Source organism: Stomoxys calcitrans, chromosome 1, assembly GCF_963082655.1.
Source record: "Stomoxys calcitrans chromosome 1, idStoCalc2.1, whole genome shotgun sequence".
Lineage (NCBI taxonomy): Eukaryota > Metazoa > Arthropoda > Insecta > Diptera > Muscidae > Stomoxys > Stomoxys calcitrans.
In genome coordinates, this window is record NC_081552.1 from 196,819,833 (window position 1) to 196,836,208 (window position 16,376).

The 16,376-nt window shown below is 44.3% G+C and overlaps 1 protein-coding gene across 2 annotated transcripts in view; it reads right to left on the bottom strand.

The window, feature by feature from the left end:
• Positions 1–16,376, bottom strand: part of LOC106085788 (lysosomal-trafficking regulator) — a 65,751-nt gene that overhangs the window by 26,940 nt on the left and 22,435 nt on the right. For both annotated transcript variants that reach the window (XM_013250202.2, XM_059361216.1), the window contains exons 6-8: positions 13,226–16,349; positions 3,572–4,570; positions 3,240–3,493 (exon numbers count right to left, since the gene is read on the bottom strand). In XM_013250202.2, the coding sequence (XP_013105656.2) occupies positions 3,240–3,493; positions 3,572–4,570; positions 13,226–16,349 (4,377 nt within the window). The remainder of the gene's footprint in view (positions 1–3,239; positions 3,494–3,571; positions 4,571–13,225; positions 16,350–16,376) is intronic.

Here is a 16,376-nt window from a genome sequence, read left to right on the forward strand (position 1 = left end):
ATGGCAGCCGGTTGTACGTACTGGAATGACCCGATGGAGTCCTTCATGGGCAAGGGCTGCCGCCTCAGTTTACAACACACTGCTACAACAACAACAACCCAATCCCATGACAGCCGGTTGTACGCTCCGGATTAACCCGATGGAACCCTCATCGGCAAGGGCTGGCGCCTCAGCGTACGTGTTCGTCTTTTTTCGTCATGGGAGAGGAACCTCCCGGAGTGTTGTCTCCGCACGCTTCTGGTTCGGGCCGGGATTGAAAGAACCTCGAACCCTGGTTCTGCTCGGTTTGCAAGAACCGCCTCCTTCATTGGTCGGTGTCGGTGAGGTGTAACCGGTACATGGAGTGGGTACCTTTCCAATCTTCCTCTGTCCTCACTTCACTACGGGAGTATAGTCATACTGGATATGTCGCGAGGTGCTGTGCGAACAAAGCCAGCAGTGGGTCACAAGCGTCGTCGTCGTCGCCTTCTGCGTCCTCGTCGTCGGACTATGTGACTTCTCCCGTACAGCAATATACGCAACGGCAGCATTCCAGCCCAAATATTGCCAGGTCAGTGCCGGGAAATGCTTCTTTTTACAACTAAATGAGTCGGAAAGAAATATTGGTCGCAGCGATCCAGGAGACCAACACCTGCAGCTTGCACAGTTGTCACGAATACAATGTGCTACGTAAGGATCGCTCAAGGAATGGAGGTGGGGGATTGACCTTCGCGATACACCATTCCGTGTAATATAGAGCCATCTCGTCTGCGCCTGGCGCTAGTGACCCCCTAGATGGAGTGCATGGAGATAGCAGTCAGGTCCAGTACTGCCGAGATAGAGCTATACAACGTGTAGGATTGATAGCTGTGTCCCAATTAATAGCCAAGCTTACAACCCCGACATAAGTGGCCATAATCGTCTGGTTCTAGGAGACTCCTCAACCTGTCTTTGAACACTCTTATAGTTCCCGATGTCTTGGAAATGGGCAGAGTGATCCCCCTACTGAAGCCTGGAAAGGACCCGAGTTTGGGGGAGTCGTACAGACCGATCTCCCTTCTCTTACCAGTAGCAAAGACGCTTGAGGCATTACTCACCCTGAGCCTCGTAGGAAAAGGGTTTCGAAGACTGCATAGCAAAACAATTTATTTAGATGCCATCACCGCAAACGTTTGCCGTATCTTTAATCAGTCCAGGCCATGTGATGGGACAGTCCTCGTGGCACTGGTCCTATCGAAACTATTTGAGGACATCGCCAACACGTCCCTCCAGAAAGGCCTGAAACGCTGGGTGTCGAATTATCTGTGTGGTCGCCAGTCTTTTGTGGAATTTGGGGATAAGAAGTCAAAGCACCGTAGAGTGAAACAGGGAGTTCCCCAAGGCGGGGTGATATCTCCGGCACTGTTTAACCTCTACCTATCCTCAATTCCACCCCCTCCAGACGGCATAGAGATCGTATCATATGCGGACGATTGTACGATCATGGCATCAGGCCTCCCACCCATAGTTGACATCTGCGATAGGTTGAACGTCTAAATCAACGAACTTGCCTCATATTTAGTTGCGAGAAATCTGAAGATATCTGCCACCAAATCTTCAGCCACACTGTTCACTACAAATACGCGTGAAGTGAATACTGAGCTGACTGTGATGGTCGATGGAGAAATGATTCCGACCATCAAGTGTCCCAAAATACTTGGCATCACATTTGACAGCTCTTACACATTCTCCCCACATGCCACAGCAATTTGCGGTCAAGTTAAAAGTAGAAACAAGGTCCTCAAGTCACTTGATGGCAGCACTTGGGATGCAGACAAAGAAACCTTGTTGACCACGTGCAAAACAATTGGCCGGTCTGTGGTAACTTTTACAGCGCCAGTGTGGACTCGTCAGCTTTGTGAAATAATATTCAGATCTGCCAGAATGCCGCCCTCCGAACTGCGACAGGCTGTCTTCTTAGTTCTCATGTGGACCACCTCCATCGGGAGACAAAGATCCTACCAGTGCTAAGACATAACTGCATGCTGTCTAAGCAATACCTTTTGGGTTCTTATCGCAGGCTGTAGATCTATATGATCTGGAGCGTGAGGTTCAGCTCTACAAAAGGCAGGTCTAGACAACATTCATGCAGACACGGTAGCAGATGCGGTATATGGCTACCGGTTGAATGTAGGCCTAGGAGAACGACCGCCTCCTATTGCACCTGAAGAAATTGACCTCCCCCAGCAAACCAGAGTAGTTCTGGATCAATTACGTTCCGGCAGATGCAGCAACCTCAACTCCTACAGAGCAAGGATTGATGCCGACGTGCACGATGTCGAAAGATAGAACACAACAAACTGCTACAACAACAATAATCCCATGGCAGCCGGTTGTACGTACCGGATTAACCCGATGGAGTTCTTCATCGGCAAGGGCTGCCGCCTCAGTGTATAACACACTGCTACAACAAAAACAACAACAACAACAACTGGAACTCAAAGTTTATGGTCCCGACACGGAATAGCAGTGAGCACCACACAGGCTGGAACATAAAGGTCCGATCTGTGTGGTGTTCATTGCTGTCAGGAGAAGCTTAGCTGCGAGCTACCGGGTGCGTCGTCCACAGGTTGCGGATTGTGAAATGCTCCATACGGAGTAGCTGCAAAGGCAGTCGCTGACAATCAGTGGTATCGTGCGCAGAGTATTAATGAACGGCACCGGCTCTTGCACAAGTACTGTGTGCCTATGATGGAACGAGAATCGGCTCTTGCACAAGTACTGTGTGCCTATGATGCTCCATATGACCAATGGCCACCTAGTTCCCGCGACTATCGGTCCTTTGGACTGGATCGAGAATCGCCACCTCCACATGAAAATATGGCTACAGCAACAACAACCCGACTAATGGGCCATTCTGCAACGATTGAGAATGCTGGGCACAATTTTGGCATTGTTAGCATATCAAAATAAAATGATAACGTTGGCGAGGTCATGTTGTCAGATTGAAAGAAGAAGCACAAGCTAAAGGTGTCAAGTGATCCACGCGCTTTAAATTGTTGTTGTTGTTGTTGTAGCAGTGTGTTGTACACTGAGGCGGCAGCCCTTGCCGATGGAGAACTCCATCGGGTCAATCCGGTACGTACAACCGGCTGCCATGGGATTGCGCTTTAAATTGTATTCTTTTTTAGATTGATCTTTTAAGGGACTTTTCTCGCAATATATAGCCTGGCCGACCCTAATTATTTTGATTTAGCGCTATTGATACAAAAAACACTTACCGTGTATATATCATTCGAAGATCGTGTATCATCGTCAATTATCTGGCTGGTACTTTTATGATTCTGTGAACCCTTAGCATATAGCCACAACGAAATAGTAAATCCCTCTGGAGTCCACAAACGTGCATGTGTTATAGGCAGTATGCAAGGGGAACGTGTAAGCGGAGTACAAACTTTGCGTGATAGTTGAAAGAAACGTTTACGTTCAATGGCTTCCGTAATCTCCTTCTCAGCTGCAGATATGCAAATGTCATCTGGCGGAAAAAATTAAATGAAAGTAAAAAAATAGTAAAATCTAACATATTTGTCTCAAATTGGTCAATGTCACTCACCATTATTGATGGGAAATTCTAGTTCCACACTGGCTTGGCATTTTTTCAACGTATTGGAGCATATATAATGCATATACTTTAGCAGTATATCAACCGGAGGGTTTCTCGAAGATAATATACTGAAAAATACCGATAATACTTCTGGCGAATTCAAATCCACTATCAATTCCAAAATGCATTGCTGCAGTTCGCGGAGACGGGCATCGTTGCACTTTAAAATCGGAGCAAATCCTTGGAGCAGAAACAATGGTCCACCCAAATATTCACGTATCACAAAAAGACGGTTCACCAACTGTGCTAAATTATCGCACCAACCACCAGGGGTTTCACAACATTTCTGACTCAGTTCGATTAGGATATCGATGACCAGCCGACAAATACCTTCGTGCAGTATGTGTGTGCGATAGCGAGAAGAGGGTTGAAATGCATGCCACAATTCGCCAACATCTGAGAGGACTTCCGTTTCGGACAGGTCTTGAATTTCCCCATCTGCTTCGTAACCTTCGTCGGCGGTCAGATAAAAATCGTCTAGTTCATTCTCGCTAAGCTCCAACTCACTATCTGGACAACAAGCCACAGAGGCCCTGGTTGAAAAGTAATCTGCATCACAGCTATCACCCGACAGAGGTCGTGTGTGTGACGGTGTAATGGGTGTAATGAGTGCGTTTTTACTAGGTAATCCAGTGGACAGCAGCGGGTAGTTATACGATAGGCCATGACTGCACATGCGGGCACTATTGCATGACTTTCTCCTAGCCCTCAAATCATAATGTTCTGTGTGTTGTTCATCTGTTGGCGATGTTAGGTTGCTGGTGCTTACCACCACCGCAGCCGGTTCATGGTTCATGTTCGAAAGTTCGGCTATTTTCAAAAGACATTGCAACGTTTGTAGCACTGTATTTTCACGATTATGCTCTTCGGCATGTTGTTCCCAATTGCTGGTGGCATTTGCCAATATTACGGTTTTTAATTTGCGTAAATGCTTCTGCATCTTTTCCACTGAAGTTTCAACACACATGTAATGATAAAGAAATATAATTCCGTACAGTGTTAATGCAAGATAATAGTCATGAATGGGACATCTTGTGGGAATAAGATAAAGAAAGTAATATCTTATCATCTTATCTTGGATTTTCTCTTCTCACTCATATAAATTTTTATATACTGAACTTACATGAGAAAAAAAAATCACATCTTTTTTTTATCTGAAATCACATACAAACTATGTATTTAAATTATTTCCTAGTTGCGTTTACGATTCCTAGCCGAGAGAGGGTCGACTTGACAATGTCAAAAACTTAAAAACATCTTTGTGCTGAGAATTAGGCTAGCACACTGCGACGTACTGCTGGTGTTGTTGTTGCTTTTGCGTGCAAACAACATACAACACACTGCTTGACGAAGGGTAATATAATCCCATAGACCATGGACAGACAGACAAACCGGCCATGCCAACACCTTCTGCTTACGCTTATTAACTTATTATTAACTCTGGAACCTAAACAAACAACAATAATACACTTTAAGAGAGAGAGGAACGTATTGCATGTTCAGCTTGCGTTCTTCTAATGCAGCGCATATGGACGCTTTGAGGTTACATCTACACTAGCTTACATAGAAAGAATTGTTGCTGCACATACATAAGTGTCAATATAGATCAAGGACTGTTAAGAAATAACTTCTCAATGGCTAACTAGACCATATTCCGTACCATTAGGGGTACATAAAAAGAAATGAAATATTGTCATTAGACCCTATAAAGTATATATTCTAGATTGTCTGTATTCAGATGATCTCCCATTTTGGGGACATGAAACGACAGAAAAACAAGTAAAAAGGCATTAAGTTCTGCCGGGCCGAACTTTGGATACCCACCACCTCGGGTATATATGAAATTGCCCTTTCGTCACAATCCGGTGAAATCCGGATAAAAAATAAAGCTTTTATTCGCTTCAGACCCTTTATCGAGATATTGGTATGTATGGCAGCTATATCTAAATATAGTCCGATCCGAACACGTAGAGTAGTCTAGATCAAGCGGCATATCAAGCGGGTCTGAACAACATTCATGCAGACACGGTAGCAGACGCGTTAATTGGCTACCGGGTGAATGTAGTCCTTGGAGAACGACCGCCACCCATTGCACCCGAAGAAACCGACCTCCCCCGGCAAACCAGAGTGGTTCTGGCTCAATTACGTTCCGGCAGATGCAGCCGCCTCAATTCCCACAAAGCTAGGATTGATGCCGACGTGCAAGATGTATGTCCCGATTTAACCAGGGACCGCACGATACACGTCACCTGTTTAACTGCCCGGCCAGACCCACTCGACTCAGACCCAGATCCCTGTGGACGCACCCCATCTTAGTCGCGGAGTTCCTTGGTCTTGACACTCAACAGAATCAAGCAGACGAAAGATAGTACACAATAAACTGCTACAACAACAACAACAACATATTCCGATCCGAATCATATTTGGGACGGATGTCGGGAGAACTAAGACTACCCACTGTTTTAAATTTCAGAGATATCGGGTAAAAAATAGAGCTTTTATGGGCTTCAGACCCTTTGTCGGCAGATCGGTCTATATGGCAGCTATATTTATATATAGCCCGATCTGAACCACATTTGGGTCCTATGTTTGGAGGCGTAAAACTACTCAAAGTTTCAAATTTCAGCGAAATCGGTTCAAAATAAAGCTTTTATGGGCTTTAGACCCTTTATCTGGAGATCGGTCTATATGGCAGCTATACCCAAATATAGTCCGATTTGATCCATATTTAGGTCAGACGGAGTCAGGAGGCTTAAGATAACCCTCTGTTTCAAATTTCAGCGAAATCGGTTAAAAAATAAATCTTTTATGGGCTTCAGACCCTTTATCGGCAGATTGGTATATATGGTAGCTATATATATATGAATATAGTCCGATATGGACCATATTTGGTACAGATGTTGGAAGCCTAAAACTACTCACTGTTTTAAATTTCAGCGAAATCGGATGAAAAATAAAGCATTTATGGGCATTAGATCCTTTATCGGAAAATCGGTCTATATGGCAGCTATATCCAAATATAGCTGTAGATTGATTACAACAGACGGACGGACAGACACACGGACATTGTTAAATCGTCTTAGAATTTTACGACGATCCGAAATATATATACTTTATAGGGTCGGGAATTGATATTTCGATGTGTTTTAAACAGAATGACTAAATGAATATACCCCCTATCCTACGGTGGTGGGTATAACAAAGCCAACGAACTGGACAACAATGTGGGGAACCAGGAGGTCTGCGATGAAATTCTCAACGGAGAGAGAATGGCTAAGTCAGCCAAGTCAGGCCTATATACAGAACTCCAGAACGGCAAGAGACTTAAGTTAGGTTAGGTAAGAATGGAAGTCCTTTACAGAGTGGAAGTCCTTTACAGACTCACTTAGACAATTTTAGGTCCATTGTGATACCACAGTAGCGACAGACCAAGGCTTCTGGCGGGGTGATCTAAACACGCTACCAACTCGGCTACCGGGGCGCCCTGACAAGAGACTTAGTCTTTAGAGAAAATCTAGAGAAGGAAAGAGCACCACTGGGTTTGGAAATCTGAGCTCCCATTTGCGTGGTGTTTGTTCATCACGAAAGGCTCAGCTAAGAGCTACCGGACGTGTCCACAGGTTGGAGATAGTGGAATGCATCTTATACGGAGTAGCTTTAATTGCTGTCGCGGACAATAAATTCTCAGTGAAAGGTCGGGCGCCACCGGCTCTTGCTAAGGCGAGTTATGAAAATGCAAATTTGGCCATGAGCATTTCATCAAGGAACAGGGGCAAACTTCTCATATAGCAATGCGTGCTTTCCGACTCAAGTTTTAAGCTTAATGGCAAGGGGCCTCCTTTTTCTGGCGGAGTCCGAACGGCGTGACGCAGTGCGAGACCCTGTTTGTTGAGAAGTTTGTACGGGCCGATATTGGTGCCTTTAGGTCAGGTCAGAGGGTGGCCACTAACCTAACCCATGCCCCTACGGACATACACCTAACCCAGTAATCGGCTTGTTGTGCACTCTAAATACTAAAAAAGTAACCTCGAAAAAGAAAATCTAAGTTAGGAATTCGGTGCAACTTACAAAATCCTTAATTGCTTTCCATGCCAAGCCCATATGCTGGTTCATGTGTGGTATTGTGTCCCCGCCTAAGTGCCGGTATCTGTTAGACGCGAAAGCCGGGCAATGACGTAGGAAATGCTCCAACGTCTCATCAGTAAGTAAGTAAGTAAGCTCGTAGTCCTATGTGTCCCGTTATAATACCGAGAGCTATATTGACCTCTTTCTTGCTTCCTTTCAGTAATAGCCGCGTCTTCTCACGATCTGGATCCCCCCATAGGATTTTCGCCGTCCTACCGACCGTTTCGCTATTCCACAGGGTGGTATGCGCATATGTCGCCCACGCCCTTCACTCGGACTGCGTCGACCATAAAGGCTTCGGGTTAACCAAGTTTATTGACGGCGCCTTTAAATAAGCAACGGCCATAACGTTCTCGTGGCGACATGTCTTATGGACCGGAACGTGGTTGTTCACTTTTAGAGCTTGACGAGGATCGCTATCTCCCCATTCAAATGTGTATATAACAACATAGGCACAAAATATGCTCGACCGTCTCCAACTCCTTCTCTTCATCGTACACCCTGCAGACATCTGGCTCTCGCTGCGTCACGCGCGATGTCAAAAAGCTGACGTTGCAGTGACCAGTCAGGACTCGCCACGGAAATAGAGTGGCCATTGGTTATTTAAAGGCGCCAATAACTCGCCCTGTCATAACGAGCATTATAGGCGTTCAGTTTTATGCAAGAGCTGGAGCTGCCCGGCCTCTTGCTGAAATTCTCCGCTCGATACCTCTGATTGTCCGTGACTGCCGTTGCAGCTACTCTGTATGAAGCATTCCACTATCCGCAACCTGTCGGCGCTTCCGGTAGCTCACAGCTAAGTTTCTCTTGACAGCGATGAACACCTCACAGATCGGACTTTTATGTTCCAGCCTGTGTCGTGCTCACAGGTGTCCCGTATTCCTTGGGATGTGAGTAACTCAGTGTGCCTTCCAGATGAAAACCATACTAACCTTCCGCAATTCAGTCGAAGTCCAGGCAGCCACTTAAAACCATCCAAAGAAGTCGTATGGCATCCGGTCCGATGACGGTATGGGATACTTCCACGAATAGCGGCTCGGCCCCGACACGGTCCCATGGCAGCTGGTTGTATGTACCGGATTGACCCGATGAATTCCTTCATCGGCAAGGCCTGCCTCCTCAGTGTACCACACACAGCTACTACAACAACAACGGGATAACTAAGAGCACCCCACAGTTTATTGTAATCGCGAGAAGCTTAGTTGCGAGCTTCTGGGCGCGTCCACAGGTTGCGGCTAGTGGAATGATCCACACTGTTCCCACGGCGATTGGTCCTTTGGACCGGAACGAGCTTGCTCACCTATAGGAGCTAGATAAGGATCGCCACCTCCACATATAGACATGTGGCTACAACAACAGTAGCTCGGCACTGTGTTGTTTCATAAGGACAGCGATACCATCCGGCTACATCCAAGCACTTGAGGAAGTGTGTAGCTCGAGTGTCTTAAATGTCTACAGAGGAATTGTGCATAGGACGTGTCAGGATAGAAAGCACGGCAGGTTTTTCAGGACCCTACGGACCCTCCAAAGCCTTCTAAACGGGCAAAGATGGGGAGAATAGACCCAAAATTTGTACATAAGTTTCGTATTCTAATCTCAAGTACCTTTCGTTTGAATCCCATACTGTGCCTACATCTCCGTTTGGAGGGTAGTTTTTGGGGTGGGGCGCCCCACTGGGACATGATGCCAAATTTGTACACAAGTTCATATTCTACTTCCAATTGCCTATCATTTGATACCCATATTGCCCCCATCGGTAATGTAATTTTTCGGCGGTTTTCGGGAGTGGGGCGGGCCCCAACACTTGGTGTCAAATTGTTATAGCAAGTTCGTATTCTACGCTTAAATACCTTTCATTTGATACCCATATTGTCCCAATAGCTAAACTTGTTCGTTTTGCTGAGTTTTGGGGTAAGGCCCCCCCCAACGTTTTGTGACAACAAAATTTTATAGCAATTTTGTGTTTGTGGGTTACCGTACGGGGGTATACAAACTTTCATTTAAATCTATGCACCCATCTTCAAGATCTCGCGTATTTGAAAATTGTGGTTAGGGGGAGGGTATGCCTTGATATCTGATCTGATATCCACTTTCGGGGCAAAGAGTTTAACTACTCCAATCCACCACCAAATCCAAGAGAATGAAGTAGATCTAACATCCAAACTTTAATGGGCGGACCCTCCCCTTACCCACAATATAGGACTCAAATGAAAGGTATTTGAGACCAGAGCACGAATCTGATATATGGGGTCCGCCTAACCCCCAAAAACACCCCCATACCGGACATATTTACCGACCAAAGCAATATAAGGCTCCAATGAAAGGTATTTGGGAGAAGAGCACCAATATAGTATCCACATTGGCGCGAAATATCTGAAAGGCCGTACCAGCACCCGCAAACAGGACTTATTTCCTGACGTGACCGTAAAGGGCTCAAATAAAATAAGAGAGTGAAAGAAGGCGCAGCGGAGCGGGTCCTGTCCAACTAGTGCCTTATACATAAAAATCAATTTGTGTGTTGTTTGTTTGTGTTCTTTATAGACTCAAAAAACGGCAGAACCAATTTCCAAGAAATTTTCACTGCTGGCGCATAATGATCCCGTGGTGAAAATAGGGTACAACATTTTTTGATATCTGAAGGGGGGTGGGGCGGACCCTCCCCCTTACCCTAATTTTCAGAAACGCCAGATCTCGGTGATGGGTGGTGCGATTTAGGCGAAATTTTGTGCGCTCTATTATTGTATCCTAAAAATAAAAATTTGGTATCCGAATTTCGGATGGGGTACCTAGGGGGGCCGGCCCACCCAAAAACCTACCTATATATATTTAGACCAACCACGATAAAATGGGACTCAAATGAAAGGTATTTAGGATAAGAAAACGTATCTGATATCCAATTGTCCGGACCAAGTGGTAGGGGGAACACGCTAACCCCCAAAACACCTTTAAATCGGACATATTCACCGACCACGGCAATATGGGACTCAAATGAAAGGTATTTTCGAGTAGAATACAAATCTATTATCCAAATGTGGGACCTAGTTTCTGGGGGTCCACCCGTTCCCCAAAACACCCCCCAAACAGGACTTATTTACTGATCATGGCAATATGGGGCTTAGATAAAAGGTATTTGAATGCAGAATACGAATCTTATATCCAAATGTGGGACCAAGTTTTTAGGAGGCCGCCCCTCCCAAAAACACACCAAAAGATGACAAATTTATGACCATAGCAATATGGGGCTAAAATGAAAGGTCTTTGGGAGTAAAGCAGGAATCTGATATCAATATTCGAGAAAAAGTATCTATGGGGCCACCCCACCCCCATAACCTCCCCAAACCGGTCATATTTGCGACTATGGATATATGGGACTCAAATGAAAGGTATTTGGCAGTAGACCACGAATCTGATATCAAAATTCGGGACCAACTAGGGGACGCCTAGGGGACGTCCCACCCCCATAACAACCCTCAAATGGGACGGATTTTCTCACCATGACAATTGGGGTATTAAATTGAGTGGATTACGATATTGATAGTTTTTAGGTCTCATAACCCAAACCGGACATTTTTGCTGACTTTGCATGGTAGTTAGTAGCACCAGATTTCAACATAAAAATATTCACAAAGCCACATGGCTGTCACCCGATCAAAACACGAGGAACCAAATTGATCACGCAGAATGAAAACCGAAAATTCTACCAAAGAATTAAACATTAAACCGATGGCTTTGGTGCAGGCACATCCTTCTGCAGAGACAAAGAAGGAAATCTGGTAACTGACACAGATAACATGCTGAGGATATGGAAAGAACATTTTACCCAACTGCTAGTGTCCGACGTTGGCGGCAAAGAGGATACCGCAGAACCAATCAATGATGATTGTATAGAATGTTTACCTTCTAGTAAGAATGAGGTCCAAGTAGCAGTGACCCGACTAAAGAACAACCAGACAGCGGGAGCCGACGGGTTACCCGCTGAACTATTTAAGACCGGAGGCGACACGCTGATAAGGCGTATGCATCAGCTTATCTGCGCAATCTGGATAGAAGAACGCATGACCGATAATTGGAACGTCAGCATACAATGTCCCGTACGCAAGAAAGGAGACAAGACGGAATGTGCCAACTACAGAGGTATAAGTCTCCTCCCCATCGCATACAAGATACTCTCGAGCGTACTGTATGAAAGATTAAAACCTAAAGTAAATGAGATAATTGGGCCCTATCAATGCGGCTTTAGATTTAGGTAAATCCACCCTGGACCAGATATTCACACTGCGCCAAATCCTGGAAAAGACCCGAGAAGGACAAATCAACGCCTACCATCTCTTTATTGACTACAAAGCCGCCTTCGATATCACTTTTCGTTCAAAGGTATTTCAAGCCATGTCTGAGTTTGGTATCCCTGCAAAATTAATAAAACTCTGCAGGATGACACTTGCTGATACGCGTTCCTCAGTAAGAATAGGAAAGAATCTCTCCGAACCATTTAATACCAAACGAGGTTTCAGACAAGGAGACAGCCTATCGTGAGATCTCTATAATATTTTGTTGGAGAAGATTATACGAGATATAGATGTGAATAGATATGGCACACTTATCATAAGAGAACACATGCTACTCGCCTATGCCGACGACATCGATATCATAGGTTGGTCACCGGAAGGTTCTGAAGCATGGGTACTTGTTAAAACAGATGAGGCAGTGCTTGGAGTATTTGAGAGAAAGATTCTTCGTAAAATATATGGACCTGTTTGCGTTAATGGAGAATATAGGCGACGTATGTACCACGAGCTGTATGACAACGATAGCATAGTAGGCTAGGTCAGAATGTTGTCAGATTGGATGAAAAAGCTCCAGCAAAGAAGTCTCTGAAGGTAAACACGGTGGGACACGTAAACCGAGAAGACCAAACCCCCGATGGAAAGATCAAGTGGTGGGAGACACCTCGAAACTTGGTGACAGAAATTTAAGAATGAGCGCAGAAGATCGAGGCGCTTGGAACGCTATTCCACGTTCGTCTAATGGAACAGATGTGCTGTCATAGCCAATTAAATTAAAGTAAGTAATACTTTATGTGGCCTGGTAATTCTAGATGTCCTTTAGAAGTATACCCCCACTCCACCCTATGGTGTTGGGTATAAAAATGCGATGCGAACAAAATTAATTGTAGCTTTGTGTAAATGAACTGCATTCGGTTTTGAATACCTTGCTCTCATGTGCTAGCTAGCTGCCTGTAAATTATTTCGCAGTTTCAAAGTAATACAAATATTTCTATGGCTTCTTTTTGTTCTAAACACACAAATGACATGCATTCATTCATTTTATATGGCATGCATGCAGGCATGTATGATGGGTGTATGTGTATATATGTTGGCTTGTGTTGGCAAGTATTTAGAGAAAGGGAGAGGTAGAGGGGTTCTGTATTATGCCACACAACTTGCCTCTTAATGTTAACTAACAGTCAGATTTACGTACCTTCTTCATTCTGATAGCCCTTAACACATATGGCCATGGTGGCTTCGAAGAGTTTCAACAGCAACTTCTTACAATCACCGCGTGTATCAAACAATGGCAGTAAGTCGTCATCAATTTCGATCTCTTTCGGTGACTCCTCGGTTGATTTGTGCAAGTCCAGAAATGAGTTTGAGCGGCTGCCAGAGAAAATTGAACCGAATATGTGGAAAAGTTTATTTATAATACCAACACTGGACGATGTGGTTCCACCATTAAGTGTTGCCGCAGCTGCTGCTGCTGCAGTGGCAGTGGTTATGGTTTTGGTGTCACTGGGCGAAAAGCTGTGGCGCCTGTAGAGAGCTTGTTGCATTGACGTGGGGCATTCGTTTTCTTGACTTTGAATAATGTGATTGTGATGATGGCGGTGGAGGTGGAGGTGGTGGTATTTGTAGTCATTTAACATATGCTTTTGGTTTCTTATATCGAATAGCGTAATACTTTCGTTGAGTGGATTTTCAGCCAAGTCTTCCACCTCCTGCAATTGCTTGAGAAACGATTGAGATTTACAAGACTGGGACCGTTCACATGTCACTGCCGTATGAAATGGTGATGTAGTTGCTTCTTCCTCCCTAGAATACAAACTATTGAATGCTGCGGTTTCGCACAAAGTTGTTATACTGCCCGCAGATGAGCTGTCCCAAGTAGCCGATGATATGGAGGAAATCGAAAGCGATGACGTTGTTGCCTTTGAATCTTGTATGGCATTTATGAAATTCTCTATCAACTCCCAAGATGAATCAAAATCTTTGTCTACATTTGCGGCCTTTGTGCATTTTGTAGCTGTGCGTTTGGGTGCCAACATTAGAAAAGCGTTAAGCGCATTATAATTCAATTGCAGAATATCCAGAATTGTTTTGTCGCCTGGTTTAAGTGTAATATTGGAATTAATTTCGGTGCCCAGTGAAGATTTATCCTCTTCACTTTCCCTTACATGCTCATCGTCTTCGTCTTCTTCGTGGGCTATGGAATAGATTTTGGCAAACTCATTGTAGAAATATTGACTAGTTTTCAGCAGTTCATAATTGAGAGTCCATTGCAGGGCGACTATGTGTAAAATATCGACAGTTTTTAGTTTCAAATGTTGGTGGTTGTTGTTGCTGCTGTTGCTGTTGCTGTTGCACGAGGATAAACTATAACCGGTGTCTAGCCAAAAAACGCTGCTATTGACAGACTCGATACGTTTGACTCTCTGTATTAGGCTGTTGAAGAGAACATGGGCCCTTTCAGAGCTATTAAATTGCAATGTTATAAGTCTGCGACTTAGTATGATCTGCTCTTGATTGGTATCGCCAAGAAAGGTTATATTGTCAATGCCGATTTTGATGAGATCACAAACACCACGTATTAGATATGGTTCCTCCAGCAGTTCCTCCAAATGTCTAATATTCTCCTCATTGTAAAAGGCCTTAATCAATCGTATATCCCGAAGGTACATGGAAAATATGCTCAAGCATTCGTTTAGAAGTTTATTGTATTCTTCTTTAAGCAAGGCATTGCTTTCAATGTTCAAATGCAACTCGGGGTATTTCGCCAGCCTTTGTTGGTGATCAGGTGATGTGGACGGTCGTTGCCAAAACTTTAAGGTGTGCTGAGGCGAATCGGACTTGGAGTCTTTCTGGGCAAAGAGTTTCAATTTATAGCTGCGAAATATAGGAAGTACAATTTCGGCTATCACTCCCGAGGCTATATCATTCGTTAGTAGATGAGACAAATGCTTGAGATGCTTCAGGAAAAACAACAGGTTCGTGCGATCCTCTTCGACATTGATTAGTTTGCCATAAAAGGTTTTGTAAATCTGCAACAGTCCCTCATGAAATTCCGAGGATTTCAGTTTAGCATCACATTTGGCACAACTGTTTATGTTGGATTTTTTTGCTGCATTATTTACCTGCTCCAAGGGGCAACGCAAAAATATCGTAGAAATAAGTTTGTAATACAAGAATTTGTAGGCACACTTCTGATAATAGGTGGAGAGGTTGAAAACGGTATTCAATATGGTGTTGAACAACGATAACTTATAGTGACAACAACACAGACCGGATCTGGCCAAGTACAGCATGGAGTGCTCCTGCAGTTCCCTGGGTAGAGCTGGCAACAAAGTGATTAGAATGTTTTGAAAGTAACATGTTAGTCGGGGCAATGACTGCAGACAATGGGCTTGTCTAGTTTTAACCTTGCGATAACGCAAAGGAACAGATTTGCCCGAGTTGTGATTTAAGGTCGAATAAGAATTGCTTGAAGACGAGCACATTATCAGATCGTATCTCTTCAGGTTCTCCACTATTTTCAAGAGGCAACGAAATATGATGTGAAATAAGGCTCTTACATCTGCCTCTTCAGGCTTGTGATATTGCAGCAAGTCATCCAAGACGCTGAGGCAAGTGTCTATAACGGTTTCATCAATGAACTTCATGCTGTAGAGATTGATTTTGGCGTTCCACACCGTCTTTTGCGAATAAATACAAACCACATTTTGCAGAATAGCAAAGATGAGATAGATGATAGCATACAACAATTTGGGCATGTGAGTGTTGCTCTCCAAAGCTGCAATGAGTTTGGCGAAAATGCACTGGAACTGCAAGTCGCTAAGCGCATGGTCAGTCAGGGCGAATAAATTACTCAAACACTGCTCGTTCAGTTTCACCAGGTAACACTTTATGATGTTGGCATTTTCGATGGATGAAAACGAACCATTTTCCACTCTTAAGCAATCCAGACTGAAATTCAGTATCAACATGAACACCGAATGATCCGAATGCAATGATTGCATTTCACTGTCTATGCATTTCATGAGCAGCTGTATCAAGCATACGGCAATTTCATCACTAGTCTTAGTAGTGCTTTGAAATGCTAGAAAATCACGAATTCTCTGTGGTGAGGGAAAGTACTCAAACTGTTTGTCACGAATTGCCTGGTCATGTTCCTCGGTAAAGCTTTTGTTTCGGTGTTTCTGCAGCAATTGCAGGTCTCCTATAAAGGCAAATATGTTATGTTCATCTTTTAGCCTCAGCGCTTGTTGATCCCAGGGACAATTGGGAAACAGATTTATGCACAAATTGCAAAGGCTGCTTTGGGAGGCTATTAACTGTAATTACATGATTTAACCTTCAAT